Source organism: Girardinichthys multiradiatus, chromosome 5, assembly GCF_021462225.1.
Source record: "Girardinichthys multiradiatus isolate DD_20200921_A chromosome 5, DD_fGirMul_XY1, whole genome shotgun sequence".
NCBI classification, from domain to species: Eukaryota; Metazoa; Chordata; class Actinopteri; order Cyprinodontiformes; family Goodeidae; genus Girardinichthys; species Girardinichthys multiradiatus.
The window spans coordinates 40,249,014-40,275,619 of record NC_061798.1 but is presented as its reverse complement, the minus strand read 5'-3'; the positions used below and the strand labels follow the sequence as shown (position 1 = coordinate 40,275,619).

The following is a 26,606-nucleotide window of genomic DNA, read 5'->3' as shown; positions in this document are numbered from 1 at the left end:
TTTAACTGTGTAAGAGAGAACTTTATTGAAGTTTTGTTTGGTTCAGTAAAATGGAAAAAGCATGAATGAGAAACAAGTACATGTACTCTACTGAAGGCACAGCAACAATAGGATCCATAGGGATGATGATTCTACCATTGTGTTTACACACCAGCAGCAGCACCCCTGATATTAAAAAACATGTGCTTTTGATTTATTTTAAACAGACACATCTTTATTCCAATGATCATTATTCGTTGTCATTTCACAGTTCAAGATAAGGTATGTGCATCCATGTATACTGTGTGCTTATAAAGATCTTCTTCTACCACCTGTGCTTTTAACAGTATTATATAAAGAATCCACCCTCAAATGATGGGAGATATTATAAGCTCTCAGAGGCAAACGGAGAGAGATTCAATGAGTGTGTAAAGCCTTGCTTACATTTGAAATGCAGCACATGGGCAAATCCTAGATTTACCATCCGTATTCTCCTTCAACGTTTCCATGGTTATCATGTTTTGAAGCATTCAAGCAGTAGAGAAAGCCTTATTTACAGCCAACAAATACAAACCATTGACATCGCTTCTTCTGGTGTCTTATATAGATGTGTTTCGACAGACAGCAAGAAATGAGAGCAGAGAATATAGCCAGGAGGAATTGATAGCAGCAGAAAACTTGATACTGAAAGTTTAGAGTTACAACGTTCTACATGTTACATGCTATACCAGCAGTCACCACAGATAGGTAGAGCCATTAGGTATAGCTTGTGTAAGTTTGACTGGACGTCAACCAAATGATGTGTGGCGACACATTCAGAACATCGACAAGTCGCTGGAAATCTCCAGTAGGAACCCTGGAAGATTACTTCATTATTAGAAAAGAAAATGTCTGCAGCACCTCGGTGAAATGACATTCAAAACAACACAGCCATCCAAACAAATGCAAACACACATAAGAAAAAAATCTGCATACATTGAGTATCAATAGTTTGAAGCATTGTGCAGAGAAAAAACGTAATTTCTCAGTATTCCCAGAGGGTGGCGCTATCCACAGAGTCTGCGCTGGCCTTCAGCCCTCCAGCATGGTCGCCTTTAAGGTACTTCCCACCCAGAGCTCGAATTGCCATTTTGTTGAGATCGCAGAACTCAAGCAGGAACTGGACAGGTGTGGGGCTGCTGCATACCACTGCGGAGTCGTCTCCAACGCACCAGTACTTCCCCTGGAAGTCTGGACAAACAACACTCTTAATAAAGCCAAGAACACACACAAGTGATGCATTCTGCCATGCAGAATGCCAGAAGACATTAAATCAAGACGATAAGACAAGCATGTAATTCATTGTAAGGGAATAGAGAAATTATTGTGATTGCCCCAGTATATATACATATATATATATATACATATATATATATATACATATATATATATATATATATATATATATATATATACATAAGCTGCTCCAAAAAATAAAGGGAACACTCAAATAACACATCCTAGATCTATATGAATGAAATATTCTCATTGAATACTTTGTTCTGTACAAAGTTGAATGTCCTGACAACATAATCACACAAAAATCATCAATGGAAATCAAATTTATTGACCAATGGAGGCCTGGATTTAGAGTCACACACAAAATTAAAGTGGAAAAACACACTACAGGCTGATCCAACTTTGATGTAATGTCCTTAAAACAAGTCAAAATGAGGCTCAGTATTGTGTGTGGCCTCCACGTGCCTGTATGACCTCCCTACAACACCTGGACATGCTCCTGATGAGACGGAGGATGGTCTCCTGAGGGATCTCCTCCCAGACCTGGACTAAAGCATCCGCCAACTCCTGGACAGTCTGTGGTGCAACGTGACGTTGGTGGATGGAGCGAGACATGATGTCCCAGATGTGCTCAATCGGATTCCGGTCTGGGGAACAGGCGGGCCAGTCCATAGCTTCAATGTCTTCATCTTGCAGGAACCGCTGACACACTCCAGCCACATGAGGTCTAGCATTGTCCTGCATTAGGAGGAACCCAGGGCCACCCGCACCAGTACATGGTTCTCAGGGGGTCTGAGGATCTCATCTCGGTACCTAATGGCAATCAGGCTACCACTGGCGAGCACCGTGTGGCTCTCCAAAGAAATGCCACCCCACACCATTACTGACCCACTGCCAAACCGGTCATGCTGAAGGATGTTGCAGGCAGCAGGTCGCTCTCCACGGTGTCTCCCGACTCTGTCACGTCTGTCACGTGCTCAGTGTGAACCTGCTTTCATCTGTGAAGAGCACAGGGCGCCAGTGGCGAATTTGCCAATCCTGGTGTTCTCTGGCAAGTGCCAAGCGTCCTGCACGGTGTTGGGCTGTGAGCACAACCCCCATTTGTCGGGACCTCATACCATCCTCATGGAGTCGGTTTCTAACCGTTTGTGCAGACACATGCATATTTGTGGCCTGCTGGAGGTCATTTTGCAGGGCTCTGGCATTGCTCCTCCTGTTCCTCCTTGCACAAAGGCGGAGGTAGTGGTTCTGCTGCTGGGTTGTTGCCCTCCTACGTCCTCCTCCACGTCTCCTGGTGTACTGGCCTGTCTCCTGGTAGCGCCTCCAGGCTCTGGACACTACGCTGACAGACATAGCAAACCTTCTTGCCACAGCTCTCATTGATGTGCCATCCTGGATGAGCTGCACTACCTGAGCCACTTGTGTGGGTTGTAGAGTCCGTCTCATGCTACCACGAGTGTGAAAGCACCACCAACATTCAAAAGTGACCAAAGCATCAGCCAGAAAGCATAAGTACTGAGAAGTGGTCTGTGGTCCCCACCTGCAGAACCACTCCTTTATTGAGTGTGTCTTGCTAATCGCCAAAGATTTCCCCCTGTTGTCTATTCCATTTGCACTACAGCATGTGAAATTGATTGTCAATCAGTGTTGCTTCCTAAGTGGACAGTTTGATTTCACAGAAGTTTGATTTCCTTGGAGTTATATTGTGTTGTTTAAGTGATCCCTTTATTTTTTTGAGCAATGTATATATAGGTGTAGGTCTATTTCTGCAAAACGGTCTCAAAAAATGTCTCAGTTGAACTTTAAATATAATATTCTTCCAATTATGAAGAAAAATTTGCTTTCAATAAGTCTTTTGTGCAAAACGTGTTGGTAAATGCAACTCTGTCAAATTATTAAGGCCAACAATTTGTTCCTCTAATCTACTTCATTCTATTTGAACTTGGAATGTATACAGAGGACTTAGTTCTAGGATTTGGTTAGTGTGGAACTGTGAATGTGACTATCAAAGGTTGTAAGATAAAGGAAAAAAAAGCTTAAAAGCTGTAGCTTAATTGGTAAATATCACCATATTTTAGAAACAGAAAATCTAAAGAACTTGAAGTCTATTTCTCTTGCCCACCTAATCCTTGCTTGTTCACATTGAGGCTGTTGTCTTCCTCCATTGGTCAATGAGCAAGAGGCAGGGTACATTATACACCTCAAAAGTATGAAATCACAATTGGCCTTTCCACTGTTTAAAACAGAATGTTAGTTGTAAAACACACTTTTTACATAAAAAGAGCCTTTGGAGCCATGCCCCACTAAAATTTAAATTATTACCATAAATTGATGATGATGTGTTTGCCTGAAACCACAGAACTTAACTAACGGTAAACTGAAGACAGATTGTTTTCTTCACCAAAAATACCTTTTTATTCTACACCTTTCTAAACAATTGAGATGAGGACACAACACAGTTCATGCCACTGTGATGACAGATAGCTCAAGATGAGTCAGTAGTTGGACCGTTTATTGAGGCAACTGCAGGTGTTGTTTGTGAGCTTAAAGTTTCTCTGTTAAGAAAATATGTTGTTTTAACTTACTTTTTTATGTGCTTTCTGTCACTACAGAAAGGATGCTGATATTCACATATTACATTGCTAAATTAAATCAATAATTGGTCATTTTAAACATTTCCCTTGCATGTTACCCACCCTTTTAGCCATCACATTTAGCATTAGCTTGAAGTGACTTGTAAGGCCATAATGGCATGTTGTTGAGAACAAAAACCTAATTGTTAGCAGACGTATGAGCTGTGTGACAGACTGCTGTTCAATAAATAATGTTTTCACAGCTAAATTGCTGAAGAGCAGTTCAACCATCACAAGTAAAACACAGACTGATTTTTGTGTAAAATAGGGAGACTTCTGTCATTTTACAGACACTAAAGCATGGAAGGCTGCTCTAATGAGACAGTTATCAGAAACATACTAATGCACACCCATATGTATTAGCATCACAATGCTGGTCAGAACTGGAGCAGAAATAACAACTTCTACTTGACGTTTGTCAGAGTTTTAGTTTTTCAGATTACAGTTTTTGTCGCAAACTTTCATTGGCCACTGTGGTCAGTGACAAACAGACTGGTCTCCCATACAGTGATTTTAAATCCCTGCATGGAGTGCCGTTGTGTTAATATCTCCAATCTACTGTTCTCAAACATTTCTCTTGGGTTCCTCCTCCTCAATGGGCAAATAGCCATATAAATCTTTCCCTTATGAGCTTATGTTTGAGCTGGAGATCTCTACTTCCTTCTTGGGTGGCTATTGTATTAAGTCATAAAGCCCAAGTTAGATTTTCCATTTTTATCATCACTCTTGCTAACTTATGGTTTGTTTCACATTTTCACCTATTTCTTGATTTTGAACATGGGAATGAAATTATGAGCTACTAGCTTGAATACAACTGAAAGGAAATTGTAAAATTAATTAAATGCTTTTAAAAGAGATAAAGACTGGCAAAGTCTATCTAGCCACAAAGCAACATTATTGCATCTCTACGACAGTTTGGATGCACAAAGAAAAGAAGTGTTTTGTTACTGTGTGAAAATATAACATAGATCTTCTATAAGACTGCAGAGATGAACATGTAGCAGAGATTTACAAACCTTAATTTTGTTCTTAGAGAACCTCAGGTACTTTTCAAAGAAAATGGTATATTCCACATACTTTTCAGTTAAATAATTTCTTTACTTTGAAAAGGAACTGTTCCTGGTGAAGCATGTGACATGTAAAAATTATTAAATATGCTTGAATGTTAACTACTTCCACTTACCTTTGATGGAATAAGCACCGTTATGGAACTCCAGTTGGAAAACATCATAGGATGCCCGGTTGGAGTCAAGGGTTGGAAGACCAGCTTTACGAGCTCCAATGAAACCATGCTCTCCACGCAGAACGATAATTGGACGGTTAATCAGCTTCATTAGGAACTGCTCAGCCTCCCCTGAAATGACAATTAATTGATAGCTGATATGGACCAATACCTATACTAATTATACTAAAGGCTTAATTATCTTATTGTGAATAAATTAACTACATGAAGCTTGTTTGCAACTTTTGTTTTTGCCAGTTTTAAAAAACTGTAAATGGGGAAAAAGAGAATAATGTTTCCTTTTCACATGAGAGGTAATCATGAAGTTCCAAAAGGCGTCTGTGCTGGTACGAATACTTTTCTCTTTCGGTAAAATGTTTTGGTGTTTTAAAAGGTGGCACCAAAAACACAAAAAAGATGACCATGAGTATGACCACAAGCAGAATATTTTCTTTAAAAACATACTGTGTAAGGAAATTTTGAAATATCCACAGCTAGAAAAGATATTACTTTGGGTGTGAAATTGTATATTGACGAGCTGAACACAGATTTAAATATTGTGATGCGGCTGACCCAAAAAGGGAAGTCAGCAAGTTCAAAGTTTGAAGCCTCTACTAACAAATTAACTACACTTTTAGAGGCTCTTCTTTCCCATGAGCGAGTTAAGAGACATTTGCAGGTTGTAAATTATCTCATGAGCTCAAGCATCTCTGCATTATGCAATTTTAAGAAAAAAGCCCCAAGTTATCAAAACCAAAAAAAAAAAAACAAACAAACAAATAAAGAAGTAAACAGAAGTTTTTTACATAGAGTATACCGGAGCATTGATTCAAATTTTAAAAGCAAATGTGGTAAACTGATCATGCACACTGGTTTAATTGAAAACGGTGTAGTGACCTGCAGCAACAGCATGCACAAATTTTAGCAAAATAATTGTTAATTGCAGCCTTACTAAAATTCAAGCTTTGAGACAGTGTGTCATTACACAACTTTTTTTTTGTTTGTTTCCCAGACTCAGAATTTTTATATATCCTCCAATGCGCAGTTTAAACTATAAATCTTTTTTATAGTTTTAAGGACATTTTAAAATGAAATGCTGTTGTAAATAGTTGTTGGTTGCATCAGATCTGAAGATGTGTTTCACTTTTATAAGAAGTCAGAATTTGGATCAAATGATGTCACATCAAACCTAATTGTGCTCCAGTTGCAAGACCAGTGGGAATTGGTAACTGCTATGATCAAGGACCAGGCTAACCACTTCTATTAGACATACAAACTGACAACAATGTGTTTCCCTCCGTTTTGTATATTCAGTTACTGTGGTAACTAGCAAATCCCTAACAATGCTATGTGTGCAACTCATTTATTCAGATATATATGGTCCGAAATGCAAGTAAGTAATTTATTACTGCCCCTTAACTAACTTTTATGACTTGTATGACAGCCCTTTTGCATTTTATAATCAGAATTGATGAGGAAAGGTGTGCTTAGTTTGTTTAGTAATTCTCACTCTAAAAATCTTCCTGAAATTTAAGATTGTTGCTGTGCAATAGCAAATTTAATGACTGCTGGACTAAAAACTGTTTATTTCTTCTTTCAAATGTATGCATCACAGGCTTTTGATAGTCAACATGTGGGTACAGTTGCACAAAATGCTGAGAGATATATCGTTATTAGGTTTTATTCCAAGTAGTGGTTAGCTTTGTCACAGAGCACAACGATTAGGAAATATTTGTTTTTCTGATTTCTACACGGAACTTGGTTGAGTTGGGGTTGATGTCATTCCCAGATGTAGCTTCCTGCCTCTGAGGTAAATGGAAGACAGCAGATTGCAGTTGATTTTTCGAACTTGGCACCACAAATTTCTATTTACAAAAAAAAAAAAAACCTAACACAGTACTTTTACCATCTACAACTGTGTCATGACTTTAAAACATTTGAGAAATATCAGAAACAATAGTCACCTGTATTGTCAACTGCAGCTGCCAGTTGGCCGTTCTTCTTGGCGATCACATACTTCTCATTGGCTGCACGAATGCACACACAACCATCACGCCACTCCAGTTCAAAGTAAGTGTTAGCAGCCCTGACAAAAAAATTACAAATATGGTTATTATCTGTATTTTTCTTAGGATACATACAATATCACACAATAGGTGGGTGATTACTTAGTGGAGGCCGTGCACTGCAGTCCTCCAGTTGCTGTCAGTGTCCAGTATTTCCCAGCAGCAGTTCTAAAAGCACACTTCCTGTCTTCACGGTTCATCTCCAACTGAAAGACTTCTTGGTCCCCTTCCTCATTCTGATTGGCTGAAAGGTCCATGCCTGGAAAATAAAGCAGTCTGTTGTGAGGTTTCATTCATCGCTAGGGAATTAAAGCCTTCCCAGACTGTGCAATGTTTCATAAAATTTCAGACAAGAAAAGAGAAAGCATCCATAGAGTTGCATATACCAAATTGTGCAGAGTCAAATGTAAGGCTATCTTTCTGAAAAATTAAAGTTTGTGAACATAAGGTCGAGACATCCGAACCAAAAGAGCAGCGAAAGAGACTCAAAAATAACAGAATCAATGTCCATCAGTGGTCTAAAGTATATATAACTCATTCCAAAAACCTTGCAGAAGGGTCTAGAACGATTAAAGTGACAGTGTACTATGAAGTTTGAAAGTGTTAATATGTAACCTGCAGAAGATGTCAGGGTTTATGAATTAGGAACTGGACCAAAGCACAGACAGGATCTCAGGAGCGGCATGATGAACTGAATAGTTTAAATGAAAACAAAAGGCAAAAACCTATGGCTCGGCTTGAAGAAAATAGGAAATAGGGCATGGATGGAAAAACTAGTAGAACAACAGGGAAAAAACAGGCACCAGAAATCAGACTGAACAGAAACTGAATAATCCAGTGGATTATAATGACCAACAGAGAGCCTAAATGCTGAGGGAGATCTGGAGAATGACATGGGTTGCCAATGTGTTAATCAGGAGATAATGTAGAGCAGCTGAGGCAGTAGGTAAGCAGTGGAGCTAAGGGTAGGAGACCAATAAACATAAATCAAGCTGAACATAGAAAAAAACATAGAAACTAAAAATCACAAGGGACCTTTGGAACATAACAAGTAAAAGATCAAAACAGAAAAACAAGAGAAAACCAAAACTTTTTTACACAACTTTTCTTTTAGATCAAGCAGTTACACTGACCAGAAATATTTTACAATTACTTGTTAGTATGTTTTATACGGAAAGCTCAATTGTAGCCCACCACCTCCATCCTTCATATCTTGTGTAAATAATCATTGGCCTCTCTGTCAGTCACCCAATACAAATTTAATGGCTGTTAAAAGGTTTATAACATAGAGTTCACATAAATCACTACAATTTAAGAATGACATTTTATGGTGGCAGAGGTCCATTTTTGTCACGATGTGGGTGCATGTGTCTGTGTGAGTCTGTCTTTTTCCGGGTGGGGGTCTGCTGGTGTATGGAGGACTGATCTTGACAGAATTAAAAATAAAAGCAGAAATATATATATTTTGTTTTTCCTTTTCCTTACACATGCGTTTTCATCCAGAAATATATATATTATGTTTTTCCTTTTCCTTAAACATGCGTTTTTCATCAAGAAATGTAAATGTTTTTTTTTTCCTTTTCCTTACACATGCGTTTACATCAAGAAATGTATATATATATTGTTTTTCCTTTTCATTAAACATGTGTTTTCATCAAGAAATGTAAATGTTTTTTTTTTCCTTTTTCTTACACATGGGTTTACGTCAAGAAATGTATATATATATTGTTTTTCCTTTTCATTAAACATGTGTTTTCATCAAGAAATGTAAATGTTTTTTTTTTTCCTTTTTCTTACACATGGGTTTACGTCAAGAAATGTATATATATATTGTTTTTCCTTTTCATTAAACATGTGTTTTCATCAAGAAATGTAAATGTTTTGTTTTTCCTTTTCCTTACACATGCCTTTTTTCTTTTGACATTTCCTCGTCTCTCTATTTCCTTTACTGTATGCATTTCTGCTTCATTATGCAAATGAGGAGGGCTGCCTTCTTCTCTCCAGCTCCTCTCCTATTGGTCAATATACAGGAAGAAGGAGGATCCATATGCAGGCCGAGGGTGTGTCCCGATTCAGGGGCTGGATCCTTCCAAGTGCGTACTTGTGGGCTGATTACATCACAGTGCGGCGCATAAGGTCTGTCAGATGCTGCCTACAAATGTGTCCTTCTTTTGCCCGATTTGAAGGATGCGTTGTGAGTATCCTTCGCGGTCCATCTTTTCCCATGATTCATTGCGGGTCGAAACACGGTAGAGATCTGACCGGACTATCAGCACTGAGCTCCTGCTGCCAGTCATCACAGTGAACGTTAAACACAAGTGATTTCTAACAGTTTATGTTAGTATTATTTTAATGTATTGTCTCATTTGTTCATGTAAGTCGATTTGACATTACAGGTAATATTAAAGTTAACCTGAATAAATGGACGATTTTATGTAATCCTACCGAATCGCTGGAGAGTGTGATTGAGAATAAATAAGCTTTTAAATATTCATATTTGATGAAGAAATGTGCTATATGTGTTTTTAAAAGTCAGTCAGTCATTTTCTACCGCTTATTCCATAGTGGGTCGCGGGGGAGCTGGTGCCTATCTCCAGCAGTCTATGGGCAAGAGGTAGGGTACACCCTGGACAGATCGCCAGTCCATCGCAGGGCAACACACAAACAACCATGCACACACTCATTCATACACCTAAGGTCAATTTAGAGTGACCAATTAACCTAACAGGCATGTCTTTGGACTGTGGGAGGAAGCCGGAGTACCCGATGAGAACCCACGCATGCACGGGGAGAACATGCAAACTCCATGCAGAAAGACCCCAGGCCAGGAATCGAACCCGGGACCTTCTTGCTGCAAGGCAACAGTGCTACCAACTGCACCACCATGCAGCCCGTTTTTAAAAGTATATTTATAATTCAGCTAGCATTATAATTCGTGATTCCAGGTACAGCTGAAGAGAAATACACTTTCAAATGCAAGCAAATCTCAGTAAAGAAGTGAAAAGTTTGAAAGAGCTTGTTTTAGGTATTTGCATAGAAATATTTTAATATGTTCTGCAAATTAAGACAAATGGAAAATTAAAAAAGGCTTTTTTTACACTGATATTAAGCAAGATGGTTTTTTATTTGATGTTTTTATTGATTAGGGACAAAGGAGCAGACGGGCCAGTTATATTGTGTTGTTTAAGTGTTCCCTTTATTTTTTTTCAGCAGTGTGTATATAATATATATATATATATATATATATATATATATATATATATATGTATATATATATACATATATATATATATTTGTATATATTTATATATATATATACACACACCACCAGAACATGACTACTGTATGCAGGCAGGTATAATATTATAGATGTGATTAATGTTTGAGGGGTATAAGTAATTGTCATATTTTGTGAGCACAATCTTCTAATTCTGCATATTCCTGATTACATTCCTGATTAGTGATGTGGTCCAGCCAGTCCTTTAAACTTGATGGATGAGAGAGGCATCACAAACATCTGCAGACCACCTGTGTGATGCTTCGCTCACCATCCAGAAAGACAAACCACAGGTCTCAGTTGCAGCATCCCATCCAAGTCTCTGACCTTGCGAGAGATTTAGCCACACCACCAGACTTTCTGTTCAGAAAGACATCTGACACTTTGTTCTGTTGAAGAGGTTTTTCCAGGAACCGGTCACTCAGGTTGATCCTGCTGTCGCCATTGTAAATATTTGTACATAGTTTTATTTTATGCCTTTTGTCTTGTAATCTTGATCTGTTTGAATGTTCTTTTTTTCCACATTCTGTTTAAATGCTATTTGTAATTTTCAAAATGAACTGTGTTTAGAAATTTAAATGAAGTTGATGTATTGTTAGGTCAGATGGAAATAAAATACAATGGTGACAAAAACAATATTGAAATTTATTAGAACAGCTTAAAACTTTAAGAAACAATCTGAACAAAACTTAATGTTATTTCTTATATAGCACTTTATTTCAGTACCATTCTTTCTAAGATGGAAAACAGTCTGTCCACTCTCTGTGCCCTCATGTCCTCCCTGATCAACTCCATCATCTCTGTCCCTCTTTCTTTTCTGATCCCTTCCTGCTGGCTCACTGTCTTCCTTCTCCATCTGGTTGCCCACCGCTCTACTTGGCCCTGGAGTGTCCTCAGGGATGGAGGCAATTAGGACAGGAGGCGTTGTGGAAGACCTCTGTCCCAACACCTCATCCATAAGGACAAACCAGGGCCAAGTAGCAGCAGTGGGCTTTTCACTGACTCCCTCTCCTGACCCTGGATACTTGCAATCCTAAAGTTAGATGGAATAAAAGAAGAGTTGACAAAACAGAGAAACCAATAAGACTTTTAGACATATTTTTTATTTGTGTGTGACATGAGAACTTCTGAACAAACTTTATATTTCTTTTTCATATTGTCCCACTTTTGTTTGGCCTGCAAGGGGGTGACCTTCCCCTGTTGGACCATCTTCTCCAGAACTGTCCTAAACAAGCAAACAGAAAGAGGGAAAACCAAAAGAAGTATGTTAATCACTGGATGGATATTTATGAAAGTTCAGAATCAGAATCAGAATCAGAAAAGCTTTATTGCCAAGTACGTTTTTGGACATTCAAGGAATTTGTTTTGGCGTAGTCGGTGCAATACAATACAAATTAAACAGTATAAACATATCTACAATATAATATAAATATATGTGCACAGTTTTAAGTGAGTGAGAGTAAGTATAGAGCAGTATAAGATGCAAGAGCAATACAACAGTGCAGATGATCATTGTGCAAGTAAAGCAGGAGTCCATGCTGAACGTTAATGTAACGCATAGAGTTGCAGGTTACAGGTGTCCTGTCAGCAAAAACAGGGGGGGTGTGGGGGAAAGGGAGAATGTCAGGGTGGTTTCCGGGCTTTGTTAACCAGGCTGGTGGCAGATGGTAAAAAACTGTTCTTGTGGCGTGAGGTTTTGGTCCGGATGGACCGCAGCCTCCTGCCAGAGGGGAGAGTCTCAAAGAGTCTGTGACCGGGGTGGGAGGGATCAGCCAGAATCTTCCCTGCCCGCTTCAGGGTCCTGTAGGTGTACAGTTCCTGGAGTGACAGTAGACTGCAGCCAATCACCTTCTCAGCAGACCGAATGACACGCTGCAGCCTGCCCTTATCCTTGGCTGTAGCAGCGGCGTACCAGATGGTGATGGAGGAGGTGAGGATGGACTCAATGATGGCTGTGTAGAAGTGCACCATCATAGTCTTTGGCAGGTTGAATTTCTTCAGCTGCTGCAGGAAGAACATCCTCTGCTGGGCTTTCTTGATGAGGGAGCTGATGTTTGGCTCCCACTTGAGATCCTGGAAGATGATGGTTCCCAGGAAGCGGAAAGATTCCACAGTGTCAATTGTAGAGTCACAGAGGGTGATGGGGGCAGGTGGGGCTGGGTTCTGCTTGAAGTCCACAACCATCTCCACTGTCTTTAGAGCGTTGAGCTCAAGGTTGTTCTGGCTGCACCAGTCCAACAGATGGTCCACCTCCCATCTATACGCGGACTCATCACCATCAGAGATGAGTCCGATCAGGGTGGTGTTGTCCGCAAACTTCAGAAGCTTGACAGACTGGTGACTGGAGGTGCAGCTGTTGGTGTACAGGGAGAAGAGCAGAGGAGAGAGAACACAGCCTTGGGGGGAACCGGTGCTGATGGTCAGGGAGTCAGAGACGTGCTTCCCCAGCCTCACGCGCTGCTTCCTGTCAGACAGGAAGTCAGTGATCCACCTGCAGGTGGAGTCGGGCACACTCAGCTGGGAGAGCTTCTCCTGTAGCAGAACTGGGACGAAGGTGTTGAAGGCAGAGCTGAAATCCACAAACAGGATCCTGGCATAGGTTCCTGTGGAGTCCAGGTGCCGGAGGATGAAATGAAGGGCTAAGTTGACTGCATCATCTACAGACCTGTTGGCTCTGTAGGCAAACTGCAGGGGGTCCAGGAGGGGGTCGGTGATGTCTTTTAGGTGTGAGAGCACAAGGCGCTCAAAGGACTTCATCACCACAGAGGTCAGGGCGACGGGTCTGAAGTCATTAAGCCCTGTGGTCCTTGGCTTCTTGGGAACAGGGACGATGGTGGAGGACTTGAAGCAGGCTGGCACATGACATGTCTCCAGTGAGGTGTTAAAAATGTCTGTGAAGACTGGAGACAGCTGATCAGCGCAGTGCTTCAGGCTGGCTGGTGAGACAGAATCCGGACCAGCAGCTTTCCGGGGGTTCTGTCTCCTGAAGAGTTTGTTGACGTCCCTCTCCTGGATGGAAAGAGCCGTCCTCGGCGTGGGTAGGGGGCTGGTGGGGGGGAACGTCAGGGTGGGGGTTGGAGGTGCCAAGGCCCCTCTTGAGGTTGGGGAGGTGGGGGTGGTGGATTGTGGCTGCAGCTGTTGGGGGGCGTCGTGGGGGATGGTTGCAGGACTGTCCCTTTGTCTTTCAAAGCGGCAGTAGAACTCGTTCAGGTCGTTGGCGAGGCGTCGGTTGTTGATGGAGTGGGGGGCTTTCGGCTTGTAGTTGGTGATTTGCTTGAGCCCTTTCCAGACAGACGCAGAGTCGTTGGCTGAGAACTGGTTTTGGAGCTTCTCAGAGTACAGTCGTTTGGCCTCTTTCACTGCCTTGCCAAACTTGTACTTTGCCTCTCTGTATATGTCTTTGTCCCCACTCCTGAAGGCCTCTTCCTTATTCAGTCTTAACCTTCTGAGTTTAGCTGTGAACCAGGGTTTGTCGTTGTTGTAACTCACCCTGGTGCATGATGGTACACAGCTGTCCTCACAGAAGCTGATGTAGGAAGTCACAGCCTCTGTGTACTCGTCCAGACTGTTGGTAGTAGTCCTGAACACATCCCAGTCTGTACAGCCTAAACACGCCTGGAGATTCTCCACAGCCTCACTGCTCCACTTCCTTGTCGTCCTCACAACAGGTTTGCAGAGCTTTAGTTTCTGCCTGTATGCAGGAATCAGGTGGACCATGATGTGGTCGGATTGGCCCAGTGCAGCACGTGGGACGGCGTGATAAGCGTCTCTGATGGTGGTGTAACAGTGATCCAGAATGTTGTCCTCTCTGGTCGGACATTTTATAAACTGTCTGTATTTGGGGAGTTCGTGGGTCAGATTACCTTTGTTAAAGTCGCCAACGACGATTACTAAGGAGTCCGGGTTGGTCCGCTCCAGACTCAGTATCTGGTCGGCGAGCATGCGCTGTGCGACCTGCACGTTAGCTTGCGGCGGGATGTAAACACCGACCAGGATGAACGAAGCGAACTCACGGGGGGAATAGAAAGGCTTACAGTTTATGATGAAGGATTCCAGGTCTGGAGAACAGTGCTGCTGAATCACTGTCACGTCGTTGCACCAACCACTGTTGAGGTAAAAACAGATTCCTCCACCTTTCGCTTTGCCGGAGAGTTCCGTGTCTCTGTCCGCTCTGTAGAGCTGGAATCCTGCCAGCTGCAGCGCAGAGTCCGGTATTAATCCACACAGTCACGTCTCCGTGAAGCACAAAACTGCCGATGAATAAAAGTCCCTGTTTTTCCCCAACAACAGTTGTAGTTCCTCCAATTTGTTGGGAAGTGAGCGCACGTTAGAGAGAAATATTCCAGGTAACGGTGTTCGTAGTCCACACTGGCAAAGACGTACCAGCACCCCAGCCCGTTTCCCTCTCTTCCGGCGTTTCACCGCGTGAACAAAGGTGAGCGCACCTTTGACCAGAATGTCCAAAAATTCCAGAGCAGTGGGCAGAAAGTTAGGAGATTTTGAAACTGGACAGAAACTGACTGCAAAGAATGTTGCTATTGTACCTCCAAGCCACGGTGGCTGAGTTTTTAGCTCCAGTAAAAAGGTGGTGGTTCTCACCCCTGAGCTTAATAAACTGGCCCGTCTGCTCCTTTGTCCCTAAACAATAAAAAAAAAAAAAAAAAAAAAACCATCTTGCTTAATATCAGTGTAACAAATGCCTTTTTTAATTTTCCATTTGTCTTAATTTGCAGAACATATTAAAATATTTCTATGCAAATACCTAAAACAAGCTCTTTCAAACTTTTCACTTCTTTACTGAGATTTGCTTGCATTTGAAAGTGTATTTCTCTTCAGCTGTACCTGGAATCACGAATTATAATGCTAGCTGAATTATAAATATACTTTTAAAAACACATATAGCACGTTTCTTTATCAAAAATGAATATTTAAAAGCTTATTTATTCTCAATCACACTCTTCAGCGATTCGGTAGGATTACATAAAATCGTCCATTTATTCAGGTTAACTTTAATATCACCTGTAATGTCAAATCGACTTACATGAACAAATGAGACAATACATTAAAATAATACTAACATAAACTGTTAGAAATCACTTGTGTTTAACGTTCACTGTGATGACTGGCAGCAGGAGCTCAGTGCCGATAGTCCGGTCAGATCTCTACCGGGTCTAGCTCGCTCCACCGCCGGTAGGACTGGCGAAGTAAACTGGCAGTTACTACGGTGGGAGCGGAAAACTCCGAACACGTCGGAGCACGTTTGAAATTAAGCGATGTCTTGATAAATCAAGCAGATTTTTCACTTCTACACAGTTATATTCCCGCACTAAAAACATTGTAAAAGTTCATTTGTGTCACAGAAAGTGTAATTTTTCACAGTTTACTCACAGCTTTTGCCAGTGTGGTCCGCCATGGCTGCCCCTGTTTGACCAAACCGCTTCGACCCGCAATGAATCATGGGAAAAGATGGACCGCGAAGGATACTCACAACGCATCCTTCAAATCAGGCAAAAGAAGGACACGTTTGTCGGCAGCATCTGACAGACCTTACCGCCGCGCTGTGATGTAATCAGCCCACAAGTACGCACTTGGAAGGATCCAGCCCCTGAATTGGGACACACCCTCGGCCTGCACATGGATCCTCCTCCTTCCTGTATATTGACCAATAGGAGAGGAGCTGGAGAGAAGAAGGCAGCCCTCCTCATTTGCATAATGAAGCAGAAATGCATACAGTAAAGGAAAAAGAGAGACGAAGAAATGTCAAAAGAAAAAAGGCATGTGTAAGGAAAAGGAAAAACAAAATATATATATTTCTGCTTTATTTTTAATTTTGTCAGGATCGGTCCTCCATACTGGTGGGCGTGGTGCGCAGCTGAATGCTCTATGCACCTGCAATCAATCCAGGCTGGAGCGTTTAAAGGAGCTGCGGGATGAGCATTCTGCACCTGATGGTCCCACATAAGTGGTTTCGAAAAGCTAGTTGCTTCCCAGACTTCTCCTGCCGAAATTCAGACGACCATAATTTTACCGGACGAACACTTCCCAGCCGTCCTTCACAGCACCAGGTCGCTCCAACCTGCCTGCCCGCTCTCCGACGCGCCTGTGAACACATTGGGTCGGACACCCCCGACCAAACCCCTCCTTCAAGGCTCACCATCCATATCGCTGCCTCACCTCAAAGCCGTTTTCCACCCTCCTGCAACAGCACCAGATTCTTGCTTCCACTTGACCCCTGTACAAAATACTTTTGCAAACTTTCAACGGTCTCCGAGTGTGGTTCTGCACATGGGTCAGAAAGATTCAACCCAATATGTCATAACCATCAGGCCAGTCTGACCAAGCAGGACCACCCGCTGGTGCCACGTCAGAACCCTCACAATTGCTTTCCCTACACGATTCCTTTTTACGGATATTACAGGTCCTTCTCAAAATATTAGCATATTGTGATAAAGTTCATTATTTTCCATAATGTCATGATGAAAATTTAACATTCATGTATTTTAGATTCATTGCACACTAACTGAAATATTTCAGGTCTTTCATTGTCTTAATACGGATGCATACAGTTCATGAAAACCCAAAATTCCTCTCTCACAAAATTAGCATATCATTAAAAGGGTCTCTAAACGAGCTATGAACCTAATCATCTGAATCAAAGAGTTAACTCTAAACACCTGCAAAAGATTCCTGAGGCCTTTAAAACTCCCAGCCTGGTTCATCACTCGAAACCCCAATCATGGGTAAGACTGCCGACCTGACTGCTGTCCAGAAGGCACCTCAGTGGGAAGTCTGTGGGAAGGAAAAAGTGTGGCAGAAAACGCGGCACAACGAGAAGAGGTGACCGGACCCTGAGGAAGATTGTGGAGAAGGGCCGATTCCAGACCTTGGGGGACCTGCGGAAGCAGTGGACTGAGTCTGGAGTAGAAACATCCAGAGCCACCGTGCACAGGCGTGTGCAGGAAATGGGCTACAGGTGCCGCATTCCCCAGGTCAAGCCACTTTTGAACCAGAAACAGTGGCAGAAGCGCCTGACCTGGGCTACAGAGAAGCAGCACTGGACTGTTGCTCAGTGGTCCAAAGTACTTTTTTCAGATGAAAGCAAATTCTGCATGTCATTCGGAAATCAAGGTGCCAGAGTCTGGAGGAAGACTAGGGAGAAGGAAATACCAAAATGCCAGAAGTCCAGTGTCAAGTACCCACAGTCAGTGATGGTCTGGGGTGCCGTGTCAGCTGCTGGTGTTGGTCCACTGTGTTTTATCAAGGGCAGGGTCAATGCAGCTAGCTATCAGGAGATTTTGGAGCACTTCATGCTTCCATCTGCTGAAAAGCTTTATGGAGATGAAGATTTCATTTTTCAGCACGACCTGGCACCTGCTCACAGTGCCAAAACCACTGGTAAATGGTTTATTGACCATGGTATCACTGTGCTCAATTGGCCTGCCAACTCTCCTGACCTGAACCCCATAGAGAATCTGTGGGATATTGTGAAGAGAACGTTGAGAGACTCAAGACCCAACACTCTGGATGAGCTAAAGGCTGCTATCGAAGCATCCTGGGCCTCCATAAGACCTCAGCAGTGCCACAGGCTGATTGCCTCCATGCCACGCCGCATTGAAGCAGTCATTTCTGCCAAAGGATTCCCGACCAAGTATTGAGTGCATAACTGTACATGATTATTTGAAGGTTGACGTTTTTTGTATTAAAAACACTTTTCTATTATTGGTCGGATGAAATATGCTAATTTTGTGAGATAGGAATTTTGGGTTTTCATGAGCTGTATGCCAAAATCATCCGTATTAAGACAATAAAAGACCTGAAATATTTCAGTTAGTGTGCAATGAATCTAAAATATATGAATGTTAAATTTTCATCATGACATTATGGAAAATATTGAACTTCATCACAATATGCTAATATTTTGAGAAGGACCTGTATTTGAACAACAAAACATCGCCTTTCAACGACTAGACCAGCTGACAGCTTCAGTTCAGAAACTAACTGAGTTTTCCGACAGCTCAGCCCCCTCCTACAGCCGGCGCAGCAGCCGTCCCACCTTCAGTTCCTCCCACGACTTCCCGCTCGAGGGAGGTGCTGTCACCTACTCCTGAGCAGGTAAAATTGGCAGGGGGGTTGCTGCAATGTTCACTTGTTTTTTGGCAGATCCCCTCATTCTTTTCCATATGATGCCTCCAGAAAATCTTACGTGGTGGGACTCCTCCAAGGAAAGGTGCTCAGCAAAATTTAATTCTCAGACACTACTAAATCAAGACTTCCATACTTTTGTTTCTGAATTTAAACAACCCTTTGGATACTCTGACTCAGGATCAGAAAGCACCAGGAAGTTATGGAGTCTAAAACAGGTACATATTTAGCAGTAGAATTTGGCATAGCTTTTCGCATGTTATTGGCCTCTTCAGGCTGGAATAATCAGGCCCTTAAGGGAGCCTTTACCCAAGCTTTGAGCAAACAAAGGATGAATTAGGGATGAACTACAGAGCCTAGATAAATTGATTTCCCTGACAACAAAGATAGATAATCGGCTCTGAGAAAGAGTCAGGGAAAGAAGACAGCAAAGTCCAATTCCTCCAGTATCTGTAACCTCAACCGCAAGTATGTCCACTAAACCCCTTGTTGTCCAGACCTGTGAAGAACCGATGCAGATCGGGCGAACTCAACTAACACCAGAGGAGAGACAACGTCGAATGGAGAGCCGTGTTTGCCTATACTTCGGCCAAGCTGGGCACTATGTGGCAAATTGCCCGTGCCAGCCAAAAGGGAATGCCCGCCAATGGTAACGGGAGTATTGGCGGGCAATACGGATAAAGACATTTTCCGTTTGACTCTCCCTATGTCCATTGTCACTAATCAAGAATCATTACAACTCCAAGCATATGTTTTTCCTCCTCCACAGTCCTCTGTGGTTTTGGGCTACCCATGGCTTTGCCTCCATAATCCCCAGTCTAACTGGAGCCAGGGTTGGATTGAGTTCTGGAAGCCTATTGTCTATCCTCCTGCTTTCTGGCTGCCCATGTATCTCCTGTGTCCTCTGAGATGGGGAATGAGGTAACAATCCTCAATCTTTCTAATGTAGTTTTCAGCAAACCAATGGCCCTTTCATTAACTCCACACCGACCATATGACTGTGCAATTAATCTGTTCCCTGGAGCTACACTCCCTTCCAGCAGACTATTTAACATTTCCAACCCTGAAAGAGAGTGCATGGAAAAATACATTAATGAATCACTGGCAACAGTCATCATGAGGCCATCTACTTCTCCACTTGGTGCAGGGTTTTTCTTTGTGGCTAAAAATGATGGAACTTTCAGACCTTGTATTGACTACATAGGACTTAACCAGATCACCAATACAAATAAATATCCTTTACCCCTGCTGACCTCTGCATTTGAACCATTCCAAGGCTCTACCATATTCTCTAAGCTCAACCTTTGCAATGCTTATCACCTAATCAGAATCCGAGAAGGAGATGAATGAAAGACCGCGTTTAAGACACCAATAGGTCATTTCGAGTATTTGGTCATGCCTTTTGGGTTGACTAACGCTCCTGCGGTGTTTCAGTCCCTTATCAATGACGTATTAAGGAACTTTCTGAACCAGTTTGTCTTTGTGTGCTTGGATGACATACTCATATTTTCAAAATCTCTAGAAGCGCACAAGAAACATGTGAGGCTGGTTCTACAAAGACTACTTGAGAACCATCTCTTTGTAAAAGCTGAGAAATGTGAGTTCCATGCATCTTCAGTAGCCTTCCTGGGGTACATCCTAGAGAGCGGGCAGGTGAAGTCAGACCCAGAGAAGGTCCAGGCGGTGCTAGACTGGCCCGTCCCCTCCACCAGAAAACAGTTACAACGTTTTCTGGGCTTTGTTAACTTCTACTGATGCTTCATAAGGAACTACAGTCAAACTGTTGCTCCCCTAACAAGTTTAACCTCAACCAAGAGAAAGTTCAGTTGGACCCCAGAGGCCGAAAAAGCATTTTCTAAAAATCAAGCAGAAATTTGCTGATGCTCTCATCCTCTCCCAACCAGATCCGTCCAAACAGTTTGTGCTGGAGGTTGATGCTTCCGATGTGGGGGTTGGGGCTGTCTATTTCCAAGAACTCTGACTCTGATAATGAACCTCATCCACGTGCTTTCTTGTCCTGCCATCTCACACCGGACGAACAAAATTATGGCGTTGAGGACAGAGAGCTTTTTGGCCATTAAGCTGGCTTTTGAAGAGTGGGGTCACTGGTTGGAGGGAGTTGAACATCCTGTTGTAGTTTGGACTGATCACGAGAACTTCTCTTATCTCCAGGAGGCCAGACGCCTTAATTTGAGACAGTACCGTTGGTCTCTGTTTTTAGCTCGCTTTAACTTGATCATTCCCTATAGACCAGGTTCAAAGAATATTAAACCTGATTCCCTTTCTAGGCAGTTTTCAGTAAATGAGGAGATGCCTGTCGAAGCCATCATTTCTCATTCCTGCATTATAGGGGCACTGAATTTCACTCAATTTCAAGATCGCTGATTCGCTGATTTCAGTGTCAATCAAAAAGGGATTCAGCTTCAGACAGATAATCCAATCATCATGCAGAAGCTGAGCGTCCGAGCCAGCTGAGGCCAGCCCACTGCCCCATAGACCCCCAGAGACACTGAGCGTCCGATGGGCGGGACAAAGCCCAGCATTTTTGCTTCGCTATTGAACTCACTGTTTAAAGAACTGTGAAGCTGCGGGAATGAGTGAGAGGAAAGCGGCGTTGTTACCAGTGATAAGAAGCTGATTCTGAACAAAAGTTGAGCGCATATTTAGTCAATGACATGTACACACAACAATATATATTTGATCACTTATTTTTTGACATTTTAGGGGAAGCTGAGCTTCCCTTGCAGTCTTAGAGCAATCGCCACTGGGTCCGACTAATAAAATGTACGTTCCCAGTACAGTCCGAGCCCACCTTATTCACTGGGGGCACACAGCTAGATTCTCGTGCCACCCTGGGGTTAGTCGTACTGCTGCCCTCATCAGGAGATTTTTTTGGTGGCCCTCTGTTTTTGAGGATGTAAAATCTTATGTCCACGCATGTCGTGTATGTGCGAGTAATAAGTCCCAGAACCAGCCCCCTGCATGCTTGTTACAACCTTTATCCCTATACGACCTTGGGCCAACATAGCGCTGGACTTCGTCACTGGTCTGCCAACCTCAAAGGGTTTTTGGTCATCCTTACCATTGTTGACTGCTTCTCTAAATCTTGCCACCTTGTTCCCATGTGTAAACTCCCCACATCTCTAGAAACAGCCCATTTATTAATCAAGCACGTCTTCCGTCTGCATGGGATTTCCTAAGAGATCCTATCAGACCGGAGGCCCCAGTTCATTTCAAGAGTTTGGAAGGGGTTTTGTTCAGCTCTGGGCGCTAAAGTCACCCTTAGCTCTGGGTTCCATCCTCAGACCAATGGCCAGGTGGAACGACTGAACCAGGAACTTATGGCTACTCTTTGCTGCCTATGTTCGTCCAACCCTACTGCCTGGAGCTCCTATCTCCCCTGGGTGGAGTATGCGCATAACTGCCACGTCTCCTCTGCTACTGGTCTTTCCTCCTTCGAAATATCACTAGGCTACCAACCACTGCTTTTTCCTGGGGATGAACAGGTTATCTCTGTCCCATCTGTCCAACCACACATCCGCAAGTGCAGACGAGTGTGGAAGAGGACAGTTTCAGCCTTAAACCGCACCAGTGCATGTAACCAATGGCTAAGGTGGCTCCCCGCACCTCAGTACTTCCCTGACCAGGAAGTGTGGCTGTCAACCCGGGACATCAATTTGAAGGGCTCCTCCAGGAAGCTCTCCCCCAGGTTCAGTGATCCCTACACTATTACCTCCATACTCAGCCCCACCACCATTCGCCTGGACATTCCCCCAGTCAGAAGATTCATCTTGTGTTTCATCTTTCTCTGCTTAAGCCTGTCCTCTTATAAGGTTATAAGCCCAGCCTTATAATGGAACCTAATTTCAAAATTTCTGAAACAACCATGCACACACACATTCACACACAAGGGCAATCTAGAGAGACCGATTAACTTAACAGGCATGTCTTTGGACTGTGGGAAGAAGCCCAAGTACCTGGTGAGAACCCACGCATGCACAAGGAGAACATGCAAACTCCATGCAGAAAGACCCCTGGCTGGGAGTTGAACCCAGGACCTTCTTGCTGCAAGGCAACAGTGCTACCAACTGCACCACTGTACAGCTGTAAACTATGAAAACTGTAAAGTATGGCAGAGACCTTCTGTTTTCATGAAATTACATTACAAAAGAAAAAACTGCAAGGGAGTGTAGACTAGCTGAAATGAGAGAAATTTAGCGATAGCATTTTTTCATATATATTTTATTTATATATTTTATTGTATTTAACTTTAGCTGAAGATTTTAATAAACAAAACAGAACAGCTCCACATGCAGACATTTATATTCAATCCACTGTTTGTTTGACAAATGCACATCAGTGTCTGTTTAAGGTGAAAGCAGCCCACACAGGCAAAGAGAAACCTAATGCAGCACCTCCGTTCTACAGTCTAAATCCCTCTTGAACTATTACAGTTGTCCCTCACACTCAGGCTGATTTGTAATATATTATCCATGCCAGCAGCAGATACCATCTGAAACAAAGAGGCAACAAGAAAAAAAGGTGGCATGAGGTGTAAATAAATTCCCTGTTCAGCAGGACTGTCTGAGTCACCCAGTTCTTTGCAGCCTCTTTCCTCTGTATCACCTTCAATTCATCCCCTGTTGGTCCCTAAAAATACCTGTTCTAATTTTCCTTCTGTTCTAAGTCTATTCTAAGATAATAGATGACACAGGCTGTGTGTACCTCAGCTGACCCTGGCCCAGCAACCACAATGCAGGGGTAGAATTACTGCAGAAAATGTTAAGTTGTGCAAAGACAGGTCAAATGGATTGGGGGAGTGAGCATGGTAATAAAAATCACATGGTGCAGGGAAATGAATAAGGGCTTTTTTTCTACAGTCTTTCACACAACTTCCTCTGGTCCATGAGTCCAGCTATGCAGTGACTTCATAGCAGTGGTGTCTCTGGAAAGGTTCACAAGAGGTGGCCAGAAGGGGGGCACTTATTATCTTGAAGCAGCACACAAAACCAAAAGCCATAGCACAATTTCAGGAGTTTATTAGGCATGTTGCTTTAAAATGTAGGTCTGATTAAATAAAATCATAATTTTCCCTTATAAAACCTATAAAATCTGCTGATTTGGTACATTAGGACATGCCTTTCCCCCCTGCAAAATTCAGCATCTGTGATTTTGAAAAGCAGGCCCTCTATTAATTTTTACCTAGATTTGTGTTCACTAGTCTGTTTTAAATTTCTTCTACACAGTAAATTGATTACTGTTTTAACAAAGTTCTTTTTGTAAATTATGCAAACTAAACTAGTTGTCCTATGCTCTTGTCATAAATATGGATGTAGGGGGTAGGAGGATGACAATGGGACTGGGAGTGAGTGCCAGACATGTACAGTGTTGTCATTTTGAGCAATAACAATAAAATAGTACAAGCATATTTTCATAAATATAAAAGCTTATGAATAAAACAAATATGCATATAAGCCAGCCTGAACTTTAGAATGGGCTTACAGCAGTAGAAGCCCAGATCTCTGATGTTTCAGGGGTCCCAAAAATGAATTATTTTTTTACTTTGATGTATGAATCTATTACAAAAGACATCTTTAATTTGATTCCAGAACAAAAAAAACAAATTAATAAAACTGCAAGCCCATAACACTCTCAGGTGCTTTAGTTTGTTGGATAATTGCACAGATAATTAGAATGACATAACCTTTGACCTTCTGTCACATGAATATGCAAGCTTTAAGTACTCATACACCATACATTTCTTTTAGTGTATTTTGATGGTTGCATCACATAGCCATATAGTCCTGGCATAGTAAAACAATAAAACAATGTCATTTTTTAATTTTTTTTTGTAATAATGACACTTATAGGAATTATGTCGTATTCAGGAATTTTTATAGATGTGACAAATGTAAAAATAATTTAGGAAAATCAACTTTTAAGCAGAAAAGGCCTAAAAATGATGCACTGAGAAATTGGCTGGGGACCGAATCAGGTGATTGCAAAAAGAACAGCACTCTTCATAGTAGTTTTTATCGAGTGAATGCAGTCAGATTAAGCACAGAGCTCTAAGAAGCTATAGCTACAGTCAATGGATAATGGCTGTTATCTTGTGCTTTTGCAGTTTTGGATGTTTCGTAAACAAATGTTTCAGGTATTAAAGGGAGCCGTTTGACACGGGGTGACAATTTGCAATTGTCTTGGGAAGTTTTGTCAAACTGGCAAACGAGCGGATTCAGTAGATACCAGGAAAAGTGAATGTATCATAGGATCTCAGAGTTAATGGTCTTCATTCTGTAGGTAGTTCACAAGGGGATCGACGTTCACAGGCAGTGATGCTGACTGTGCTAATTGCTATTGCTAAAGACAGTTTAAAATGTCTCCATTGTGATCATTTTGCCTTTGTTTTAAATGACCCAAAACTTGATTTACCTTAGCATCTCTCACACAAGGTGGGATGTTGCCTCTGATTCAAATATAATTAATTAATGACCACTCAAGGCAGGAAGGTTGGACTAAGACATTAAATTATTTTACTTATTATTCTTTAAAGAGTATCAGAATAAGCTAAATTCAGTACTGACAAGTCAGAGCTTAGCAAATATAAGAGATCAAAATTCTGATAGGTGCATCTCAAACTAAAAGCCTTTAAGGTAAAGTTAAGTCTCTGGGGGTCCACATCTTTGTATGGGGGCCCTGAATATAAGAGTGTGGTCAGGGAGTGCCAAATGTGAGGTGGGGTGGGGCAGCAAATTTATTGGGGTGGTAATTGGTGGCGCCACCGCTGCAGCGGTCTAAAGGAATTTTATTTATTTAGGCCCTTTATTGCTTTTCTGAAGCGCCTCACCTTGCCTCGTAGAGACATTCTTCTCGTTGCCCGCAGTCAGCAGCACCTGAGCGTGGCTGCGCTCCAGGCCAAATAGTTCATCCTTTCCCACACGGGCGCTCCTCCCAGACTTCATTGTCCCCGTGGGACCCACGGGTGCCAGGTAGCGGCCGTTGCAGTCGCGGAATGCCACTTTCCCGGAGAGGAATTCCAGCATGTAGCCGGTGTCCTTGTCCGTTTTCGCGGACAGGCTGCCGTCGTTGCGCAGAAAGCGGTTGTCAGAGGTCTCCAGATGGTAGCGCTGATCTCGGTAGACGAGCGTCACCAGCGAGTCGACGCCCCAGGGGACGTCCCGGTCTATGGACACCTCCTGGGCGCTCAGGTGCGCGAAGCGTTTCCGCGCAAAGCTGTAAAGGTTCACCTGCGGATGCACAGCCAGGTGAACGCTCCATTTCTCCGCCGGAGAGGCTGTCTGCGCAAAGCAGGTGATCCGGTCCTCGCTACCGCCGAGGAAGCGACCGTAGGGCTCAGACTGCAGTGACCACCGCCCGTCCTCATGTGCTGTGATGACGAAGCGGCAGTCCCGGCCGCGCGTCTCGCTGTCCGCGGTAATGTTGCCGCCTTTGTCCGCGGCGAGGTAGCGGCCCAGGTGGGACACAAGGAAAACGGCGCTGCCGTCCTCCCCGGTCTGCTCCAGCGTCCAGGTCTGCTTCTTCTTCAGGCTGCTGGCCGAGGCGTTGATCTTGAAGCCGAAGCTCTCCGCCGTCAGGTACTTGCCTGCGCTGTTGATGAGCCCCAGAGGGATCTGCAGCAAGTCCCCGTCAGCGCCGTTTGACGACATGATGCTGGAGAGACAACAATATAAAAGAGAAGCAATGCCAAGAAAAGGATAGACAGAGAGGGCAGCTTTGCTCTGAGAGAAGATGGTAATGATGACAAAGGATATCCCCTGACTGCAAATCCACACTGCTCCGGTCGAGCTGCAGGACTGGGATTTTTTTATATGCTGTGCACGCCCCTTTACAGACAGGAGCTGAAGGGAGATTGATCCAGTTTTTGCAAACCACCCCACCCCCTGTAACTCATCTTTAGACTTAGTCTGTACACTTTACCAGCACATCCTACACTTTTTTCCTTTTTCTTGTTTCTCTCCATTCAGCTTATTTTCTACAGAAAAAAATAG

The 26,606-nt window shown here is 42.8% G+C and overlaps 1 protein-coding gene across 1 annotated transcript; it reads right to left on the bottom strand.

Moving 5' to 3' along the window:
* LOC124869173 (fascin-like) lies at positions 1 to 26,606 on the bottom strand. The gene is made up of 5 exons (XM_047366930.1): positions 25,445 to 26,606; positions 7,281 to 7,437; positions 7,077 to 7,198; positions 5,074 to 5,244; positions 1 to 1,209 (listed from the first exon to the last, which is right to left on the bottom strand). The coding sequence occupies exons 1-5, from the start codon at positions 26,262 to 26,264 to the stop codon at positions 1,004 to 1,006; spliced, it is 1,476 nt and encodes a 491-aa protein (XP_047222886.1). The 5' UTR covers positions 26,265 to 26,606; the 3' UTR covers positions 1 to 1,003.